A 19,663-nucleotide genomic window follows, 5' to 3' on the forward strand; every position below is an offset into this window, starting at 1 on the left:
ACACAGTGACACACACAGTGACACACACAGTGACACACACACAGTGACACACACACAGTGACACACACACAGTGACACACACACAGTGACACACACACAGTGACACACACACACAGTGACACACACACAGTGACACACACACACACACACACACACACACAGTGACACACACACACACAGTGACAAACACACACACACACACAGTGAGACACACACACACAGTGACATACACACAGTGACACACACACAGTGACACACACACAGTGACACACAGTGACACACACTGTGACACACACACAGTGACACACACACAGTGACACACACAGTGACACACACACAGTGACACACACACAGTGACACACACACAGTGACACACACACACACACACAGTTACACACACACAGTGACACACACACAGTGACACACACACACACACACAGTGACACAGTGACACACACACACACACACACAGTGACAAACACACACACACACACACAGTGAGACACACACACACACAGTGACACACACACAGTGACACACACACAGTGACACATACACACACACAGTGACACACAGTGACACAGTGACACACACAGTGACACACAGTGACACACAGTGACACACAGTGACACACACACACACAGTGACACACACAGTGACACACACACAGTGACACACACACACACACACACACACAGTGACACACACACACACACAGTGACACACACACACACACACACAGTGACACACACACAGTGACACACACACACAGTGACACACACACAGTGACACACACACAGTGACACACACACACACAGTGACACACATAGTGACACACACAGTTGGTTGTACTGCTGGCTTTGCAATACACACACAGTGACACACACACACACACACACACACAGTGACACACAGTTGGTTGTACTGCTGGTTTTGCAATACACACACAGTGACACACACACACACACACCGTGACACACACACACACAGTGACACACACACACACACACAGTGACACACACACACACACAGTGACACACACACAGTGACACACACACAGTGACACACACACAGTGACACACACACAGTGACACACACACACACACAGTTACACACACATACAGTGACACACACACAGTGACACACACACAGTGACACACACACACACACAAACACAGTTACACACACACACACACAGTGACACACACACAGTGACACACACACACACACACACAGTTACACACACATACAGTGACACACACACAGTGACACACACACAGTGACACACACACACACACAAACACAGTTACACACACACACACAGTGACACACACACAGTGACACACACACACACAGTGACAAACACACACACACACACAGTGACACACACACAGTGACACACACACAGTGACACACACACACACACACACACACACACACACACACACACAGTGACACACACAGTGACACACACAGTGACACACACACAGTGACACACACACAGTGACACACAGTGACACACAGTGACACACACACAGTGACACACACACAGTGACACACACACAGTGACACACACAGTGACACACACAGTGACACACACACAGTGACACACACAGTGACACACACACAGTGACACACACACAGTGACACACACACACACAGTGACACAGTGACACACACACACACAGTGACAAACACACACACACAGTGAGACACACACACACACACACAGTGACACACACACAGTGACACACACAGTGACACACACACAGTGACACACACACAGTGACACACACACACACGCCCAAAAAAAGAAGGCCGTCCCTAAACCAAACACTGTACCTCAGTACCAGGATTCCTCTACCGACTGGGAACCCTTTGAAGATGAGGAAAGAGATCTCCTCCCTCCCCCACTCCCCAATGTCGCATCAAACACTTTACTCCCTCGGGTTCCTTTTTTAGGGCAACATCTAACAATCCCAAAAGAAAGGCAAAAACAAGACGGGGGAAAGGTCTGGGACCTCAGGTCCAGAGGGGGACAAACATATCGGGGAGCAAAGAGGGGGAAGAAACAGCAGCGGTACTAGGGGGTACATTTTCACCAGTTACCAACTTGTCAATTTTCCCCTTGAACGAGTCACACATAACATTGCTTAGCAAAGGGCTGTCTTTTTCACCATCAACTGATATTAATACATTTGAATGGGTTAAAGACCTAAACCTGTTTGCCCGCAAACTCAAGTTGAAAAAGTTTTTTAAACTTAGGGCAAATAGACAAGCTAACACACTCAGTATCCCTGGCCTTGAAAGCGAGGACATGGAGGCCTATAACACTCTGCTAGCATTGGAGGAGGACTCAGTCAGAGCAGTAGGGGAAGGCCCATATACTAATCTGAAACCCAATTCCAGATTTCTTCCATTTGGTGACACTTACGCCAATATAGATGTGTTTGTGGACCTTGTCACACATAATCTCGAAATGCTAACTCATTACCGTACTCACGATAATCTTACTAGATCTGAGAAAAAGGCACTCAAAGAACTTACAGAAAACAAAGGTATTACTATCAAACCAGCAGACAAGGGTGGGAATTTGGTTGTTTTGGATACAATTGACTATAAGAAGGAGAACATCAGACTCCTTTCAGATGTAGCTTGTTATGAAGTCTTAGATACTGAACCGACAATTAAGTATCAAAAAGATCTAATGAATATCTTACAAAATGGCTTAAATACCAAGCTCATCAGTCAAAAGGAACATGACTATATGCTGGTCAAGTTCCCAAAAACAGCCACGTTTTACAGCCTCCCCAAGTTACATAAAGCCAAGAGACCCCCACCAGGTAGGCCTATTGTTTCGGGGATTGGGAGCTTAACCGAAAAGACTAGCTCATACATAGACTGCATCCTTCGACCATTTGTACAATCTCTGCCATCCTACCTTAGAGACACCAAGGATGTGCTGAGAAGACTTGATGGTATCACTGTAACTGACAAAACTATTTTTGGCACTATGGATGTCGAAGGACTTTATACCAGCATCAAACATGATGCTGGCATACAAGCAGCAATGTATTTCCTCAATACAAGGGGTACGTTCTATAAAGCACACAATGTATTCATGGCCGAGCTGATTGAGTTTGTATTAACACATAACTATTTCTTGTTTGCAAACACTTATTCTCATCAGATTCAAGGCACGGCCATGGGTACAAAGTGTGCTCCATCATACGCCAACCTATATTTAGGGTGGTGGGAAACAACGCTGGTCTTCTCTGAAGCAATGGAACCGTACACATCACACATCGATATATGGGTCCGCTATATCGATGATGTGATGATGTTATGGAATGGCACCACTGCTAAACTTTTGGAGTTCGTTGATATTCTCAATAGGAACGAACTCAATCTGTTTCTGACTTTAGAATACGATCATGATAAAGTAACGTTCTTAGATGTGTGTATCTCTAGAGGCATTGACAACACCATTGCCACTACTATCCATCGTAAGGCTACAGCCACAAATAGCCTTCTCATTGCCAGTAGTCATCATCCCAGATCTCTCATTAATGGTATTCCAGTTGGCCAGTTTCTGAGATTGAAACGCAACTGCAGTAATTATACCGATTTTGAGGAACAGGCGGGTCTGATGGCTGAGAGGTTCTACGAACGTGGCTATAGCAAACGAATAGTGAAGTTGGCATACAAGAGGGCAAAGTACACTCCACGCAATATACTGTTACAGGACAAGATCACAAATAAAGACGACAAAACAGTCAGATTTATTGGCTCATTCAACAACCAATGGAAATTCGCAAGGGATATAATTAATAAACATTGGCATATCCTGAGGGCAGACAACACTATTGGTGAATTTTTGAAGGACTATCCATCAATAGTCAGCAGAAGGGCCAGAAATCTAAATGATTTATTGGTCCATAGCCACTTCAATGAAGAGGTTAAGAGGACATGGATACCTCCTAAACCACAGGGGTCATTCAAATGCGGTAAATGCAAGGCATGTGATCACATACTTACCACCAGCACATTTTCCAATTGGAATGGGACACAGACGTTTAACATCAGGAAGTTCATTAATTGTCAGACCACAGGCGTTATTTACCAAGCCATCTGCGACTGTGGCAAAGTATATGTTGGCAAGACCCGCCACCCATTTAAGGTAAGGGTCTTGGAACATATTGGTTCCATTCGCAATAAAACGGATAAGCCTCTAGCGAGACACGTTAACTCTGTTCATCAAGATACACAAATTCATTGGTATGGATCAATTCTCAATGGACCGACGACATGGGGACTGGGACTCAGTTCTGTTACAAAAAGAGGCAAGATGGATATATACATTACAGACACTAACACCCAAGGGTTTGAACGAGGGGTTTGTATTTACCCCGTTCATTTAAGATCTTGGTAACTTACCCAATATGCAATCACCGGTCAAACCTGAGTTGCAGGTGTATTTTCATGAGTGTCTATCCCCTTATAATGTAGGGGTATATACTCCATCTCTGTATATATATATACTTACCTGTTAATCACCTCACGTAGTGTACAGAACTGAGTCACCCAGCAATCACAGTATGTTATATAGAGTGATTCCATGTTGTTTATTTACACGGTCTCAGTCAACCAAATAATGTGGACAATGTGACAAAGGTTGATACTTTGAGAACATGATACATTTAACCACATTATGTTACAGGGCTTTATGTTACCTGCCTGTTTTTAATAGTTCTAAAGCATAATCCTTATACCAGGTTAGGTATGCATTCATTTACATCTTAACTCTGCATACATTTTTACAGAAGATGATTATGCTAATATCTGATTAAATGTATTCCACATGTTTCATCTGTGTTGACAGAGAGTTTTTATTACAACTCTCTTCAGGGGTTAATATTCTCACTGTACCCCATGACTATTCTCACAAATCAGTGACTATCAGGTGTATTGTACACAGAGAGCAGGGAGTAAGTGCAGCAAGCCTGCTTACTTTGAATATAGCAGTGCTGCAATGAAAGTGTGAGTATGTCAGCATACGGTTAGGAGGACAGTCTATGCTTATCAGCGAGTGCTGTATTAGTGCCTCCACTACAGCATTGCATAGGCACACCTCCATGGTGAAACCGCCAGCCAACAGAAACACATCAGTACATATATAAACATCACCTAGGTCTATGGGACTTCCCCCTCACACTAACTAAGCCTTGAGAAAGCGTTTCTAATCGCGAAACGCGCGTGTCAGCACCCGTCACGTGCACGCGCGCCGTCAGTACTCATGTGGCAGCATTTTCAGTTGCACAGCAAACAGCTGCCAGACGGATCGCGTGTACTCTGTTCTAAAGTGGGCAGGAGTCCAGGTGGTGACTCGGAGATACCTGGTGAGGGGAGAGCTACCTGATTTTCATTTGATACATTGTATCATCAGCGTTAACAGACTCCTAACGGTGGTAGCACATTCATTAATATGTGCAAAGGCATACCAACAGCCACACCGTTTCTAGGGGTAGATTAGCTACAGTTTTTGTGTCAATTAGTGATAGTAGCTCTCTATATGTATGGAGTTAACAAGCTCAAATTGAGGTGAGTAATGTGTGTATACTTATGGAGCATATGTGACTAACCAGCCACCTTTGGGTCCACTAACCATATGCTCAGTGAGCAATCGGTTATCAGTGTGTTTATTGCTGCATATTGGCAGTATCTTTACTAGCCTCACTGTTTAATCCATACCATATATCCACCAAGGAACATTCTTTGACTAACTAAGAAAGGTCTTACAATACCAAACACAAGTTAATAATGGTAGTAGAATTCCTGACAGTGGAAGCGCATTCATAAATATGTGCACAGGTATACCGACAACCACACTGTCTATAGGAATCTATGTACCTTTGTACTCTATGTTCTGTGTTTAATAGCTAGCTCTTCTACCCTTGGAGCTTATTAGCTGTTGTTAGGTGGGTAGATGTGGGTTTATATACAGAGCCTACAATATTGTTTCCTTACCATCGGATCTATTTTTGTACGCTAAGTGAGGACACACTGGTTATACTGTGCTGATCCTTTTGCTTGCACTTAGCAATTGTGATGAGACTCACACCACTCTACGTTATCACCTTGTGACCTGTCTGTTACTCTAGACAGGCTATCAGCTAGCCCTCCTCCTATACCAGCGCATACCTAACTACCAGTAATAGGGAATACTGCATATCGGATCCCTGGGAACGTTCTGATCTAATATACCTCAAACGTTCCCTCTATTATATTGACCAGGAGTATCTTATATACTCATCACAGGGTTTATATATATATGTGTGTCAATTGTTGAATTTTAATACCCATTATTTTAATTAGTTTAGCATTAAAGATTATTTTAAAATATTTCATTATACATTTAGGGGATACTGAGTGCTTCAAGTGGGTTCTTCCTCCTTCATTATTTACACTCTGCAGTAAGAGGAACCAGGCAGGATCTGCCCAATACAGTCTCTCAGGATTCACCGGAGGATGGTCCCTGGACCGCCACTACAGGCCACGGGCACCCGCAGCCGCCCTAACTCTTCCCCACCTCCCTAGCGAAGGCGGAGGTAAGGTCCACACTCACTCTCCCCCAAGGGGAAGAGGAATAGAGTCGGCCCAATATGCAGCCTCTCCAATGTGTGACCTCTCTTCCTCAGAGGGGGAAGGCACTACTAACCTTAGGGTGGTCCTGCCCTTACGTAGAGCCAGAGGGCGGGCACCCGTCGTCCCAGCTACAACAGGATGTACCACCCCCCGCTGTCACTCAAGTGCAGCACCAAAGGTGAGGGGGAAAACCCCATAGCAGGTACTGGCAGACCTGATAGTACCAGGGTTTACTGCCACCCCATTGTGCAGAATAGTAGCCATGGGGCTGGGGGGGTACCCGGGGGGGGGGGTACCCGGGGGGAGGGGTACCCTGCTACATATAAATAAACAAACAGGAGAAAACAGAATCCCACTTAGAGTCCTCAGAAATAACGCAAATACGCATAATATCAAGAAATAATACAAAAAGGAATTTTAATATAACACTACTAATAGACAAAAACCTAAATAATAACCAACAGGACTGGCTACAACAAAGCGAGGTCGTGCTGCGCGTCCCACTGCGCAATGAGACAGGACTGGCTACAGCAAAGCGAGGTCGTGCTCCGCGTCCCACTGCGCAATGAGACAGGACTGGCTACAACAAAGCGAGGTCATGCTACGCGTCCCACTGCGCAATGAGACAGGACTGGCTACAGCAAAGCGAGGTCGTGCCCCGCGTCCCACTGCGCAATGAGACAGGACTGGCTACAACAAAGCGAGGTCGTGCTACGCGTCCCACTGCGCAATGAGACAGGACTGGCTACAGCAAAGCGAGGTCGTGCTACGCGTCCCACTGCGCAATGAGAAAGGACTGGCTACAACAAAGCGAGGTCGTGCTACGCGTCACACTGCGCAATGAGACAGGACTGGCTACAGCAAAGCGAGGTCGTGCCCCGTGTCCCACTGCGCAATGAGACAGGACTGGCTACAACAAAGCGAGGTCGTGCTACCCGTCCCACTGCGCAATGAGACAGGACTGGCTACAGCAAAGCGAGGTCGTGCTACGCGTCCCACTGCGCAATGAGACAGGACTGGCTACAACAAAGCGAGGTCGTGCTACGCGTCCCACTGCGCAATGAGACAGGACTGGCTACAGCAAAGTGAGGTCGTGCTATGCGTCCCACTGCGCAATGAGACAGGACTGGCTACAGCAAAGCGAGGTCGTGCTACGCGTCCCACTGCGCAATGAGACAGGACTGGCTACAGCAAAGCGAGGTCGTGCTACGCGTCCCACTGCGCAATGAGACAGGACTGGCTACAGCAAAGCGAGGTCGTGCCCCGCGTCCCACTGCGCAATGAAACAGGACTGGCTACAACAAAGCGAGGTCGTGCTACGCGTCCCACTGCGCAATGAGAAAGGACTGGCTACAGCAAAGCGAGGTCGTGCTACGCGTCCCACTGCGCAATGAGACAGGACTGGCTACAGCAAAGCGAGGTCGTGCTACACTTCCCACTGCGCAATGAGACAGGACTGGCTACAGCAAAGCGAGGTCGTGCTACGCGTCCCACTGCGCAATGAGACAGGACTGGCTACAACAAAGCGAGGTCGTGCTGCGCGTCCCACTGCGCAATGAGACAGGACTGGCTACAGCAAAGCGAGGTCGTGCTCCGCGTCCCACTGCGCAATGAGACAGGACTGGCTACAGCAAAGCGAGGTCGTGCTACACTTCCCACTGCGCAATGAGACAGGACTGGCTACAGCAAAGCGAGGTCGTGCTCCGCGTCCCACTGCGCAATGAGACAGGACTGGCTACAGCAAAGCGAGGTCGTGCTACACTTCCCACTGCGCAATGAGACAGGACTGGCTACAGCAAAGCGAGGTCGTGCTACACTTCCCACTGCGCAATGAGACAGGACTGGCTACAGCAAAGCGAGGTCGTGCTCCGCGTCCCACTGCGCAATGAGACAGGAGAGAAAACACGGGAACTAACGTGCCGCCTGCAGACTCGGCCAAAACCCAGCGCAGGCGCGGGATATAAAGATTAACCCCAAACACATATATAAGAGCAGTGAGAGAAAGTCCGTCTGATATCGGTCGGACAATTAATGATTGTGTCAGGGGGAGAAGGGGAACATAAAGAAAGGTAAAGCGTGACGCACCCAGACAAGCGATCCCCCCCGCTATAAAAAGGAAGCTACGCAAATAATACACGAGTGTAACAACCCAAAGCGCCCGCCGCTGGGGAGGTGAGTAAAGAGCTGGTGATACTCCGCTGAATGGAGGTAGGATAAATCCTTAGCAGATTGAATTAACCGCCGAATGAAGTATCCCTCGTAGTCCAGAAGAAAAGACTGATAAGTCCCAAAACTAACAATGAATAGAGCCAAAGTCCCAAAATAAGGATGAAAAGGAGGTTTCAGAGGTGTCTCCTCACTCTACGCGTTTCGCCCTTGAGTGATTGTAACCTCATTCTGCGCATTCCTCCAGCCCGGACTTTCTCTTCTGTGATCAGTTTCCCATATATTCATCTTCTGCGTCATGATAACTGCATAGTAACGGCAATTGTGCGCGCTGAAGATAATCGCTGTCGTGGAACAAAGTCCCAAATACTAATAGCAATGGCAGAAAAAATATACATCAGCTGATGCAAGTGTGCTGGGGACAGGCAGGTTTACACACAGGTGCTTCGGAGGTACAGTAACTGTGAAGGCTGCATCAGCCAAAATACAGACCATAAAGATGTACAGGTATATTAAAGCAAACTCCAGACTCCCGATAGTCCGCTGGTTTATGGTCACAGGGAGATGACAGAAAGGACCCCAATAGATATACTCCAGGTTTTTCACGGAGGAATCACGCTGACAGATGGAAATGCCGGAGGAATCCGCAAAGCTTCACGGGCTTCACAGGTCTGCGGTCAATGCACCAGCCGCCAGCGCCGAAATGCCGAAACTACTGCACACACGGAGATGCTTGCTACGGATCAAAGAGCAGGAGAGGAGGCGCCCAACACAGCGTTTCGCCAACAGGCTTCGCCAGGGGCATCTCCCAGTGTTGATCATTGGTGTACTATACACCCAGACAAGATGGCGTCGTGATCAAATCACAGGCGTTACAAATCATGAATCACTCCCTAGGGTCTTCTCAATCAAAGTTGCTCCCTTCCTCTGCTAACACACGAGAACACTTATCTGCTCCTGGGATGACAAGCCGCGGTTTGGATCACGCATGCGCAGTAACTGGAATGCGTTGGTCTGCAGCAAAATAAAAGGTTGAAGAGGACGACCGTCGGTGGCCTCTGGGCCTACTGGATGTTTCTTGTGTGCCAAGGGAATCTTTTCTCTCTCTGCGAATCCTTGGTCAATAAAATTACCCCCTGACCCGGAGTCCAGAAAAGCCCGAGGCATGGAAGGTCGTACTGGTTAAGGTGACAGGGGTTAGAAAGCTAGGAGGCATCTTTTTCTTTTGGGGAGGAGGAGATCTAGTTCCTAGTGTGATTCTCCTACAGAAGCTCTCACTGGGACTTGGCGTTTCCTGACCTGTTAGGGCAAGCAAGTGCCTGACGTCCGACGTTACCGCAGTATAAGCAGAGGCCGGCATTGCGTCGCCGTTGTTTCTCGCCGGGAGACAGCTTATCGCCACAGAGTTGCGTGGGTTCCTCCGGATCCGGCGGAGGTGGTGGGTTGACCGCCCCTGAGAAGAAACTGAGAGGGGGTTGAATACCTTGTTTGTGCCGGCGTTTCTCGGATCTCCTCTCCTGTAACCGCTGGTCTACTGGGATACATAGTGCGATGAGCTCCTCCAAGTCGGTGGGGCGTTCCTGTGCCACTAGTTCATCCTTCAATTTCTCGGAGAACTTGCCAGAAGGCGGCAGTTAGCGCCTCATCATTCCAACCAGTCACTGCGGCGATGGTGCGAAACTCTGCGGTGTAACAGCCACAGAACGGGTACCTTGGGAGATATGCAAGAGGGAGGAGGCAGCTTGTGTCCGGGCATATCGAAAACTCTGCGGAACGCTTGGTGAAGCGTCTGGTATCGCTGGAAAGATCCGATCTCAGCTCCCACATGGGAGAGTCCGACGCCCGAGCGTCGTCAATCAATAAGGAAATGATGTATGCTACTTTAGATCGGAGAGACACGAAACGGGAAGGCATCAGCTCGAATTGGATGAAACATTGATTGAGGAAACCACGACACCCATGTGGGTCACCGCCGTAGCGATTGGGGGTAGGTAGTCGTGGCTCAGAAGCGGTAGTTTTAGGGATGGGTGTGGAAACCGCTGCCATGGGGTTTGCAGAGGGAGAATAGGGGTAACGGTTTGAACCGACTGTTGGAGCATCTCCATTCGCTGGTTATTTAACTCCAGAATTTTGTTCAGTCTGTCAAACATGTTGGCGTGTGCAGTCAAGAGTCGACCCACCTAAGCGGGGTCCATGTTTGTGGGGTGAGCATATTGTCACGAGTGCTCACCACAAACAAGGCGTGACCGCGAGGCTGAGGTGGGGATATTGATATATTGATAGCCACCGACCAACAACCGAGCAGCCACGTCCGGAGTGCAGAGTGGGGGCGCAGGCTGCGGCTGACGCGCGTCAGCTGTGACGTCACGGGGCAGAGCCTGGGAACGGTCCCTGCCCTTCCAGCAGCGCAGTGCTTGGGCGCAGGTTGTGGCAGGCGCGCGTCATTAGAGACGTGGCGAGATGCGTGACGGGGGCGGGACCTTGCACTGATCGTCACACGTGTGATTTTGACTCGTGATGACTCTGTGTGTGCTGGGTACACCCTGGTTTGTCTGCATATATTGTACTGTATGTTTTTGTAATATTCTTCTTCCGTAATCTACGCCCTGAGCTGCTTTTCTATATTAAATCTAAAATGTAATAAGAATATCTTTGGGCTTTAATTGAATTTTGCACGTTTTGAAGAAAGTGATTACATATTCGGACACACTATAGATGTTTGTGTGGTAATTACATATAATTGTACATATAACACCTCCCTATAACGCCTCCTATTACCCCATATATATAACCCCACTATAATGCCTCCTCTCTTATTTACAGCTCTAATCGACAACGGAGAAAGCCTGGAAGTGAAGCTTCGAGAATAGGGTGAGTGACTGTGCGGAGTGTGTTTAGTTTTAGCAGGATGAAGTGTCAGCGCTGGGTGAGATGTAGCAGAGAGAGCAGTGTCAGCGCTGGGTGAGATGTAGCAGAGGGTGTAGTGTCAGCGCTGGGTGAGATGTAGCAGAGGCAGTAGTGTCAGCGCTGGGTGAGATGTAGCAGAGGCAGTAGTGTCAGCGCTGGGTGAGATGCAGCAGAGGAAGTAGTGTTAGCGCTGGGTGAGATGTAGCAGAGGAAGCAGTGTTAGCGCTGGGTAAGATGTAGCAGAGGCTGTAGTGTCAGCACTGGGTGAGATGTAGCAGAGGAAGCAGTGTCAGCGCTGGGTGAGATGTAGCAGAGGCTGTAGTGTCAGCACTGGGTGAGATGTAGCAGAGGATGTAGTGTCAGCGCTGGGTGAGATGCAGCAGAGGGTGCAGTGTCAGCGCTGGGTGAGATGCAGCAGAGGGTGCAGTGTCAGCGCTGGGAGAGATGCAGCAGAGGGTGCAGTGTCAGCGCTGGGTGAGATGTAGCAGAGGGTGCAGTGTCAGCGCTGGGTGAGATGTAGCAGAGGGTGCAGTGTCAGTGCTGGGTGAGATGCAGCAGAGGTTGTAGTGTCAGCGCTGGGCGAGATGCAGCAGAGGGTGCAGTGTCAGCGCTGGGTGAGATGCAGCAGAGGGTGCAGTGTCAGCGCTGGGTGAGATGCAGCAGAGGGTGCAGTGTCAGCGCTGGGTGAGATGCAGCAGAGGAGGCAGTGTCCGCGCTGGGTGAGATGCAGCAGAGGGTGCAGTGTCAGCGCTGGGTGAGATGCAGCAGAGGATGCAGTGTCAGCGCTGGGTGAGATGCAGCAGAGGTTGTAGTGTCAGCGCTGGGTGAGATGTATCAGAGGGTGCAGTGTCAGCGCTGGGTGAGATGCAGCAGAGGATGCAGTGTCAGCGCTGGGTGAGATGCAGCAGAGGTTGTAGTGTCAGCGCTGGGTGAGATGTATCAGAGGGTGCAGTGTCAGCGCTGGGTGAGATGCAGCAGAGGAGGCAGTGTCAGCGCTGGGTGAGATGTAGCAGAGAGAGCAGTGTCAGCGCTGGGTGAGATGCAGCAGATGGTGCAGTGTCAGCGCTGGGTGAGATGCAGCAGAGGAGGCAGTGTCAGCACTGGGTGAGATGTAGCAGAGAGAGTAGTGTCAGCGCTGGGTGAGATGCAGCAGAGGGTGCAGTGTCAGCACTGGTTGAGACGCAGCAGAGGGTGCAGTGTCAGCGCTGGGTGAGATGTAGCAGAGGGTTCAGTGTCAGCGCTGGGTGAGATGTATCAGAGGGTTCAGTGTCAGCGCTGGGTGAGATGTATCAGAGGGTGCAGTGTCAGCGCTGGGTGAGATGCAGCAGAGGGTGCAGTGTCTACGCTGGGTGAGATGCAGCAGAGGGTGCAGTGTCAGCGCTGGGTGAGATGCAGCAGAGGGTGCAGTGTCAGCGCTGGGTGAGATGTAGCATTGGGTGCAGTATCAGCGCTGGGTGAGATGTAGCAGAGGTTGTAGTGTCAGCGCTGGGTGAGATGCAGCAGAGGGTGCAGTGTCAGCGCTGGGTGAGATGTAGCAGAGGGTGCAGTGTCAGCGCTGGGTGAGATAGAGTGTCAGCGCTGAGTGAGATGTAGCAGAGGGTGCAGTGTCAGCGCTGGGTGAGATGCAGCAGAGGGTGCAGTGTCAGCGCTGGGTGAGATGCAGCAGAGGTTGTAGTGTCAGCGCTGGGTGCGATGTAGCAGAGAGTGCAGTGTCAGTGCTGGGTGAGATGCAGCAGAGGTTGTAGTGTCAGCGCTGGGTGAGATGCAGCAGATGCTGTAGTGTCAGCGCTGGGTGAGATGCAGCAGAGGGTGCAGTGTCAGCGCTGGGTGAGATGCAGCAGAGGGCGCAGTGTCAGCGCTGGGTGAGATGCAGCAGAGGGTACAGTGTCAGCGCTGGGTGAGATGCAGCAGAGGAGGCAATGTCCGCGCTGGGTGAGATGCAGCAGAGGGTGCAGTGTCAGCGCTGGGTGAGATGCAGCAGAGGATGCAGTGTCAGCACTGGGTGAGATGCAGCAGAGGTTGTAGTGTCAGCGCTGGGTGAGATGCAGCAGAGTTTGTAGTGTCAGCGCTGGGTGAGATGTATCAGAGGGTGCAGTGTCAGCGCTGGGTGAGATGCAGCAGAGGATGCAGTGTCAGCGCTGGGTGAGATGCAGCAGAGGAGGTAGTGTCAGCGCTGGGTGAGATGTAGCAGAGGGTGCAGTGTCAGCGCTGGGTGAGATGCAGCAGAGGGTGCAGTGTCAGCGCTGGGTGAGATGCAGCAGAGAGTGCAGTGTCAGCGCTGGGTGAGATGCAGCAGAGGGTGCAGTGTCAGCGCTGGGTGCGATGTAGCAGAGGCTGCAGTGTCAGCGCTGGGTGAAATTAAGTGTCAGCGCTGGGTGAGATGCAGCAGAGGGTGCAGTGTCAGCGCTGGGAGAGATGCAGCAGAGGGTGCAGTGTCAGCGCTGGGAGAGATGCAGCAGAGGGTGCAGTGTCAGCGCTGGGTGAGATGCAGCAGAGGGTGCAGTGTCAGCGCTGGGTGAGATGCAGCAGAGGGTGCAGTGTCAGCGCTGGGTGAGATGCAGCAGAGGGTGCAGTGTCAGCGCTGGGTGAGATGCAGCAGAGGCTGTAGTGTCAGCGCTGGGTGAGATGCAGCAGAGGGTTCAGTGTCAGCGCTGGGTGAGATGCAGCAGAGGGTGCAGTGTCAGCGCTGGGTGAGATGCAGCAGAGGCTGCAGTGTCAGCGCTGGGTGAGATGCAGCAGAGGCTGTAGTGTCAGCGCTGGGTGAGATGCAGCAGAGGGTGCAGTGTCAGCGCTGGGTGAGATGCAGCAGAGGGTGCAGTGTCAGCGCTGGGTGAGATGCAGCAGAGGGTTTAGTGTCAGCGCTGGGTGAGATGCAGCAGAGAGTGTAGTGTCAGCGCTGGGTGAGATGTAGTAGAGGGTGCAGTGTCAGCGCTGGGTGAGATGCAGCAGAGGGTGCAGTGTCAGCGCTGGGTGAGATGCAGCAGAGGGTGCAGTGTCAGCGCTGGGTGAGATGCAGCAGAGGGTGTAGTGTCAGCGCTGGGTGAGATGCAGCAGAGGGTGCAGTGTCAGCGCTGGGTGAGATGCAGCAGAGGGTGCAGTGTCAGCGCTGGGTGAGATGCAGCAGAGGGTGCAGTGTCAGCGCTGGGTGAGATGCAGCAGAGAGAGCAGTGTCAGCGCTGGGTGAGATGTAGCAGAGAGAGCAGTGTCAGCGCTGGGAGAGATGCAGCAGAGGGCGCAGTGTCAGCGCTGGGTGAGATGCAGCAGAGAGAGCAGTGTCAGCGCTGGGTGAGATGCAGCAGAGAGTGCAGTGTCAGCGCTGGGTGAGATGCAGCAGAGGGTGCAGTGTCAGCGCTGGGTGAGATGCAGCAGAGGGTGCAGTGTCAGCGCTGGGTGAGATGCAGCAGAGGGTGCAGTGTCAGCGCTGGGTGAGATGCAGCAGAGGGTGCAGTGTCAGCGCTGGGTGAGATGCAGCAGAGGGTGCAGTGTCAGCGCTGGGTGAGATGCAGCAGAGGGTGCAGTGTCAGCGCTGGGTGAGATGCAGCAGAGGGTGCAGTGTCAGCGCTGGGTGAGATGCAGCAGAGGGAGCAGTGTCAGCGCTGGGTGAGATGCAGCAGAGGATGCAGTGTCAGCGCTGGGTGAGATGTAGCAGAGGGTGCAGTGTCAGCGCTGGGTGAGATGCAGCAGAGGGTGCAGTGTCAGCGCTGGGTGAGATGTAGCAGAGGGTGCAGTGTCAGCGCTGGGTGAGATGCAGCAGAGAGTGCAGTGTCAGCGCTGGGTGAGATGCAGCAGAGGAGGCAGTGTCCGCGCTGGGTGAGATGCAGCAGAGGGTGCAGTGTCAGCGCTGGGTGAGATGCAGCAGAGGTTGTAGTGTCAGCGCTGGGTGAGATGTATCAGAGGGTGCAGTGTCAGCGCTGGGTGAGATGCAGCAGAGGAGGCAGTGTCAGCGCTGGGTGAGATGTAGCAGAGAGAGCAGTGTCAGCGCTGGGTGAGATGCAGCAGAGGGTGCAGTGTCAGCGCTGGGTGAGATGCAGCAGAGGGTGCAGTGTCAGCGCTGGGTGAGATGCAGCAGAGGGTGCAGTGTCAGCGCTGGGTGAGATGCAGCAGATGGTGCAGTGTCAGCGCTGGGTGAGATGCAGCAGAGGAAGCAGTGTCAGCACTGGGTGAGATGCAGCAGAGGGTGCAGTGTCAGCGCTGGGTGAGATGCAGCAGAGGGTGCAGTGTCAGCGCTGGGTGAGATGCAGCAGAGGAGGCAGTGTCAGCACTGGGTGAGATGCAGCAGAGGGTGCAGTGTCAGCGCTGGGTGAGATGCAGCAGAGGGTGCAGTGTCAGCGCTGGGTGAGATGCAGCAGAGGGTGCAGTGTCAGCGCTGGGAGAGATGCAGCAGAGGGAGCAGTGTCAGCGCTGGGTTAGATGCAGCAGAGGGTGCAGTGTCAGCGCTGGGTGAGATGCAGCAGAGGGTGCAGTGTCAGCGCTGGGTGAGATGCAGCAGAGGGTGCAGTGTCAGCGCTGGGTGAGATGCAGCAGAGGGAGCAGTGTCAGCGCTGGGTGAGATGCAGCAGAGGGTGCAGTGTCAGCGCTGGGTGAGATGCAGCAGAGGGTGCAGTGTCAGCGCTGGGTGAGATGCAGCAGAGGGTGCAGTGTCAGCGCTGGGTGAGATGCAGCAGAGGGCGCAGTGTCAGCGCTGGGTGAGATGTAGCAGAGGGTGCAGTGTCAGCGCTGGGTGAGATGCAGCAGAGGGTGCAGTGTCAGCGCTGGGTGAGATGCAGCAGAGGGTGCAGTGCCAGCGCTGGGAGAGATGCAGCAGAGCGTTGAGCTGTCTCTCTTGCCCCAGATGTGGCCGGCTCTGCTGCTCCTGTTTCCCGTGGCCGTGGCGGTCTCCCCCGTGGCTGTGGATTCTGACGGCACGTGGCTGGTCCTGCTCCTCACCCTGGTCCTGGTCCTGCTGTGTGGCGGTCTGTTCGTGGCATGGAGGAACCTGCTGCGCATGGAAGGGGGGCAGAGCGCCCACCCGCAGGCGCTGTGGGGGAGGGCGCGCGCGTGGGGGGCCGCCCAATGCTGGGAGCACGAGGAGAGCACATCCGAGGGGAAGGAGGGCTCAGTGGCGCAGGGGGAGGAGCCTCATATTACTGCTCTGTGAAGGGGAGGTGCCACATTGCTATGGGGCGGGGCTAGCAGCGCTGTGGGAGGAGCATCCGGGTATTTTTGTATTGGATAATTTACGGTTAGTCGATATCTTTTCCTGCAAAGGCTTCTGGGATACGTGGCGCCATTGCTTAATAAACGTGATTTGTTTCAAATGTTTCTGGTCATTGCTGCAAAATGGGAGGAGCCCGGCTCTGCCGCTGGCTCTGCGTGTGACCTCGGGCAGTCACTTTACCTCAGGCCGGCTCTGCCGCTGGCTCTGCGTGTGACCTCGGACAGTCACTTTACCTCAGTCTGAGCCCGGCTCTGCCGCTGGCTCTGCGTGTGACCTCGGGCAGTCACTTTACCTCAGGCCGGCTCTGCCGCTGGCTATGTGTGTGACCTCGGACAGTCACTTTACCTCAGTCTGAGCCCGGCTCTGCCGCTGGCTCTGCGTGTGACCTCGGGCAGTCACTTTACCTCAGGCCGGCTCTGCCGCTGGCTCTGCGTGTGACCTCGGACAGTCACTTTACCTCAGTCTGAGCCCGGCTCTGCCGCTGGCTCTGCGTGTGACCTTGGACAGTCACTTTACCTCAGGCCGGCTCTGCCGCTGGCTCTGCGTGTGACCTCGGGCAGTCACTTCACCTCAGTATGAGCCCGGCTCTGCCGCTGGCTCTGCGTGTGACCTCAGACAGTCACTTTACCTCAGTCAGAGCCCGGCTCTGCGTGTGACCTCAGACAGTCACTTTACCTCAGTCAGAGCCCGGCTCTGCCGCTGGCTCTGCGTGTGACCTCGGACAGTCACTTTACCTCAGGCCGGCTCTGCCGCTGGCTCTGCGTGTGACCTCGGACAGTCACTTTACCTCAGTCTGAGCCCGGCTCTGCCGCTGGCTCTGCGTGTGACCTCGGGCAGTCACTTTACCTCAGGCCGGCTCTGCCGCTGGCTATGTGTGTGACCTCGGACAGTGACTTTACCTCAGTCTGAGCTCGGCTCTGCCGCTGGCTCTGCGTGTGACCTCGGACAGTGACTTTACCTCAGTCTGAGCCCGGCTCTGCCGCTGGCACTGCGTGTGACCTCGGACAGTCACTTTACCTCAGTCTGGCTCTGCCGCTGGCTCTGCGTGTGACCTCGGACAGTCACTTTACCTCAGTCTGGCTCTGCCGCTGGCTCTGCGTGTGACCTCGGACAGTCACTTCACCTCAGTGTGGCTCTGCCGCTGGCTCTGCGTGTGACCTCGGACAGTCACTTTACCTCAGGCTGGCTCTGCCGCTGGCTCTGCGTGTGGCCTGGGACAGTCACTTTACCCCAGTCTGAGCCCGGCTCTGCCGCTGGATCTGCGTGTGACCTCGGTCAGTCACTTTACCTCTGTCTGAGCCCGGCTCTGCCGCTGGCTCTGCGTGTGACCTCGGGCAGTCACTTTACCTCAGTCTGAGCCCGGCTCTGCCGCTGGCTCTGCGTGTGACCTCGGTCAGTCACTTTACCTCAGTCTGAGCCCGGCTCTGCCGCTGGCTCTGCGTGTGACCGAGGCCTCTTCGTCAGGGGTGTGGCTTTCAGTGGTGATCTAAACATTTGTACACCTTACCACATCCCCAAAATAGAGAAATGCGACACGGATCCCCCAGGGAGACCGATAGTTTCGGGGGTCAGTTCCCTTACAGCAAATGTATCCAGATATTTAGGTAGTTTTTTACAGCAGTATGTAACTAATTTACCCTCCCATATTAAAGATAAGTCCCACGTTTTGCACCTAATTAAGGGTGTAATATGGCACCCAGATTACTTGCGGGTGTCCTGTGACGCGGAATCTCTGTACACGAGGATTGGACAGAAGTATGGGATCAAAGCCGTTGAATTTTATCTTAAGAAAGATGCCGCGGTTTCTGCGGCACAGAGAGATTTATTATTACTTGTGCGCGATTTATTTTAACCCACAATTATTTTAGGTTTGAGGGAATTTTTTACTTGCAAATCGAAGGGGCGGCGATGGGTGCGACTTCTGCTCCCAGCTTTGCGAATATTATGATGGGCTAAAGGGAACAATTTTTTATCTGGGAGAATAATCCTTTTTTTAAACATTTAAAATTCTTTCGTCGTTTCATAGACGATATTTTAATAATCTGGAAAGGGAACACGGGAGAATTCATTCTTTTTATGGGATATATTAACAGCAACCCTTTTAATCTTAAATGTACGTATAGTGTTAATGCCCCAAGTATTGCATTTTTAGGTAATTTAGACCAGGCATAGAGTAGGTAATATAGACCAGGCATAGAGTAGCTAATATAGACCAGGCATAGAGTAGCTAATATAGACCAGGCATAGAGTAGCTAATATAGACCAGGCATAGAGTAGCTAATATAGACCAGGCATAGAGTAGCTAATGTAGACCAGGCATAGAGTAGGTAATGTAGACCAGGCATAGTGTAGCTAATGTAGACCAGGCATAGAGTAGCTAATATAGACCAGGCATAGAGTAGCTAATATAGACCAGGCATAGAGTAGCTAATATAGACCTGGCATAGAGTAGCTAATATAGACCAGGCATAGAGTAGGTAATATAGACCAAGCATAGAGTAGGTAATATAGACCAGGCATAGAGTAGGTAATATAGACCAGGCATAGAGAAGGTAATGTAGACCAGGCATAGAGTAGGTAATATAGACCAGGCATAGAGTAGGTAATATAGACCCGGCATAGAGTAGCTAATATAGACCAGGCATAGAGTAGGTAATGTAGACCAGGCATAGAGTAGGTAATATAGACCAGGCATAGAGTAGGTAATATAGACCAGGCATAGAGTAGGTAATATAGACCAGGCATAGA

General features: G+C 51.8%; 1 protein-coding gene across 2 annotated transcripts in view; it reads left to right on the plus strand.

Annotated features, from left to right (window-relative positions):
• LOC142473394 (uncharacterized) overlaps positions 1-17,009 on the plus strand; it is a 38,778-nt gene extending 21,769 nt beyond the window's left edge. Inside the window, exons 1-3 of one of the 2 annotated variants that reach the window (XR_012790069.1) lie at positions 5,317-5,399; positions 11,635-11,682; positions 16,550-17,009. Coding sequence is in view for 1 of the 2 variants with exons in the window: in XM_075580642.1 (XP_075436757.1) it covers positions 11,635-11,681 (47 nt within the window). In the remaining variant the exon portion in view is untranslated. Of the gene's footprint in view, positions 1-5,316; positions 5,400-11,634; positions 11,683-16,549 lie in introns of those variants that run through there. The other variant, XM_075580642.1, reaches the window with a different exon arrangement.
• The last annotated feature ends 2,654 nt before the right edge of the window (positions 17,010-19,663 follow it).

This window comes from Ascaphus truei (assembly GCF_040206685.1).
Source record: "Ascaphus truei isolate aAscTru1 chromosome 8 unlocalized genomic scaffold, aAscTru1.hap1 SUPER_8_unloc_1, whole genome shotgun sequence".
In the NCBI taxonomy this organism is placed as follows: Eukaryota; Metazoa; Chordata; class Amphibia; order Anura; family Ascaphidae; genus Ascaphus; species Ascaphus truei.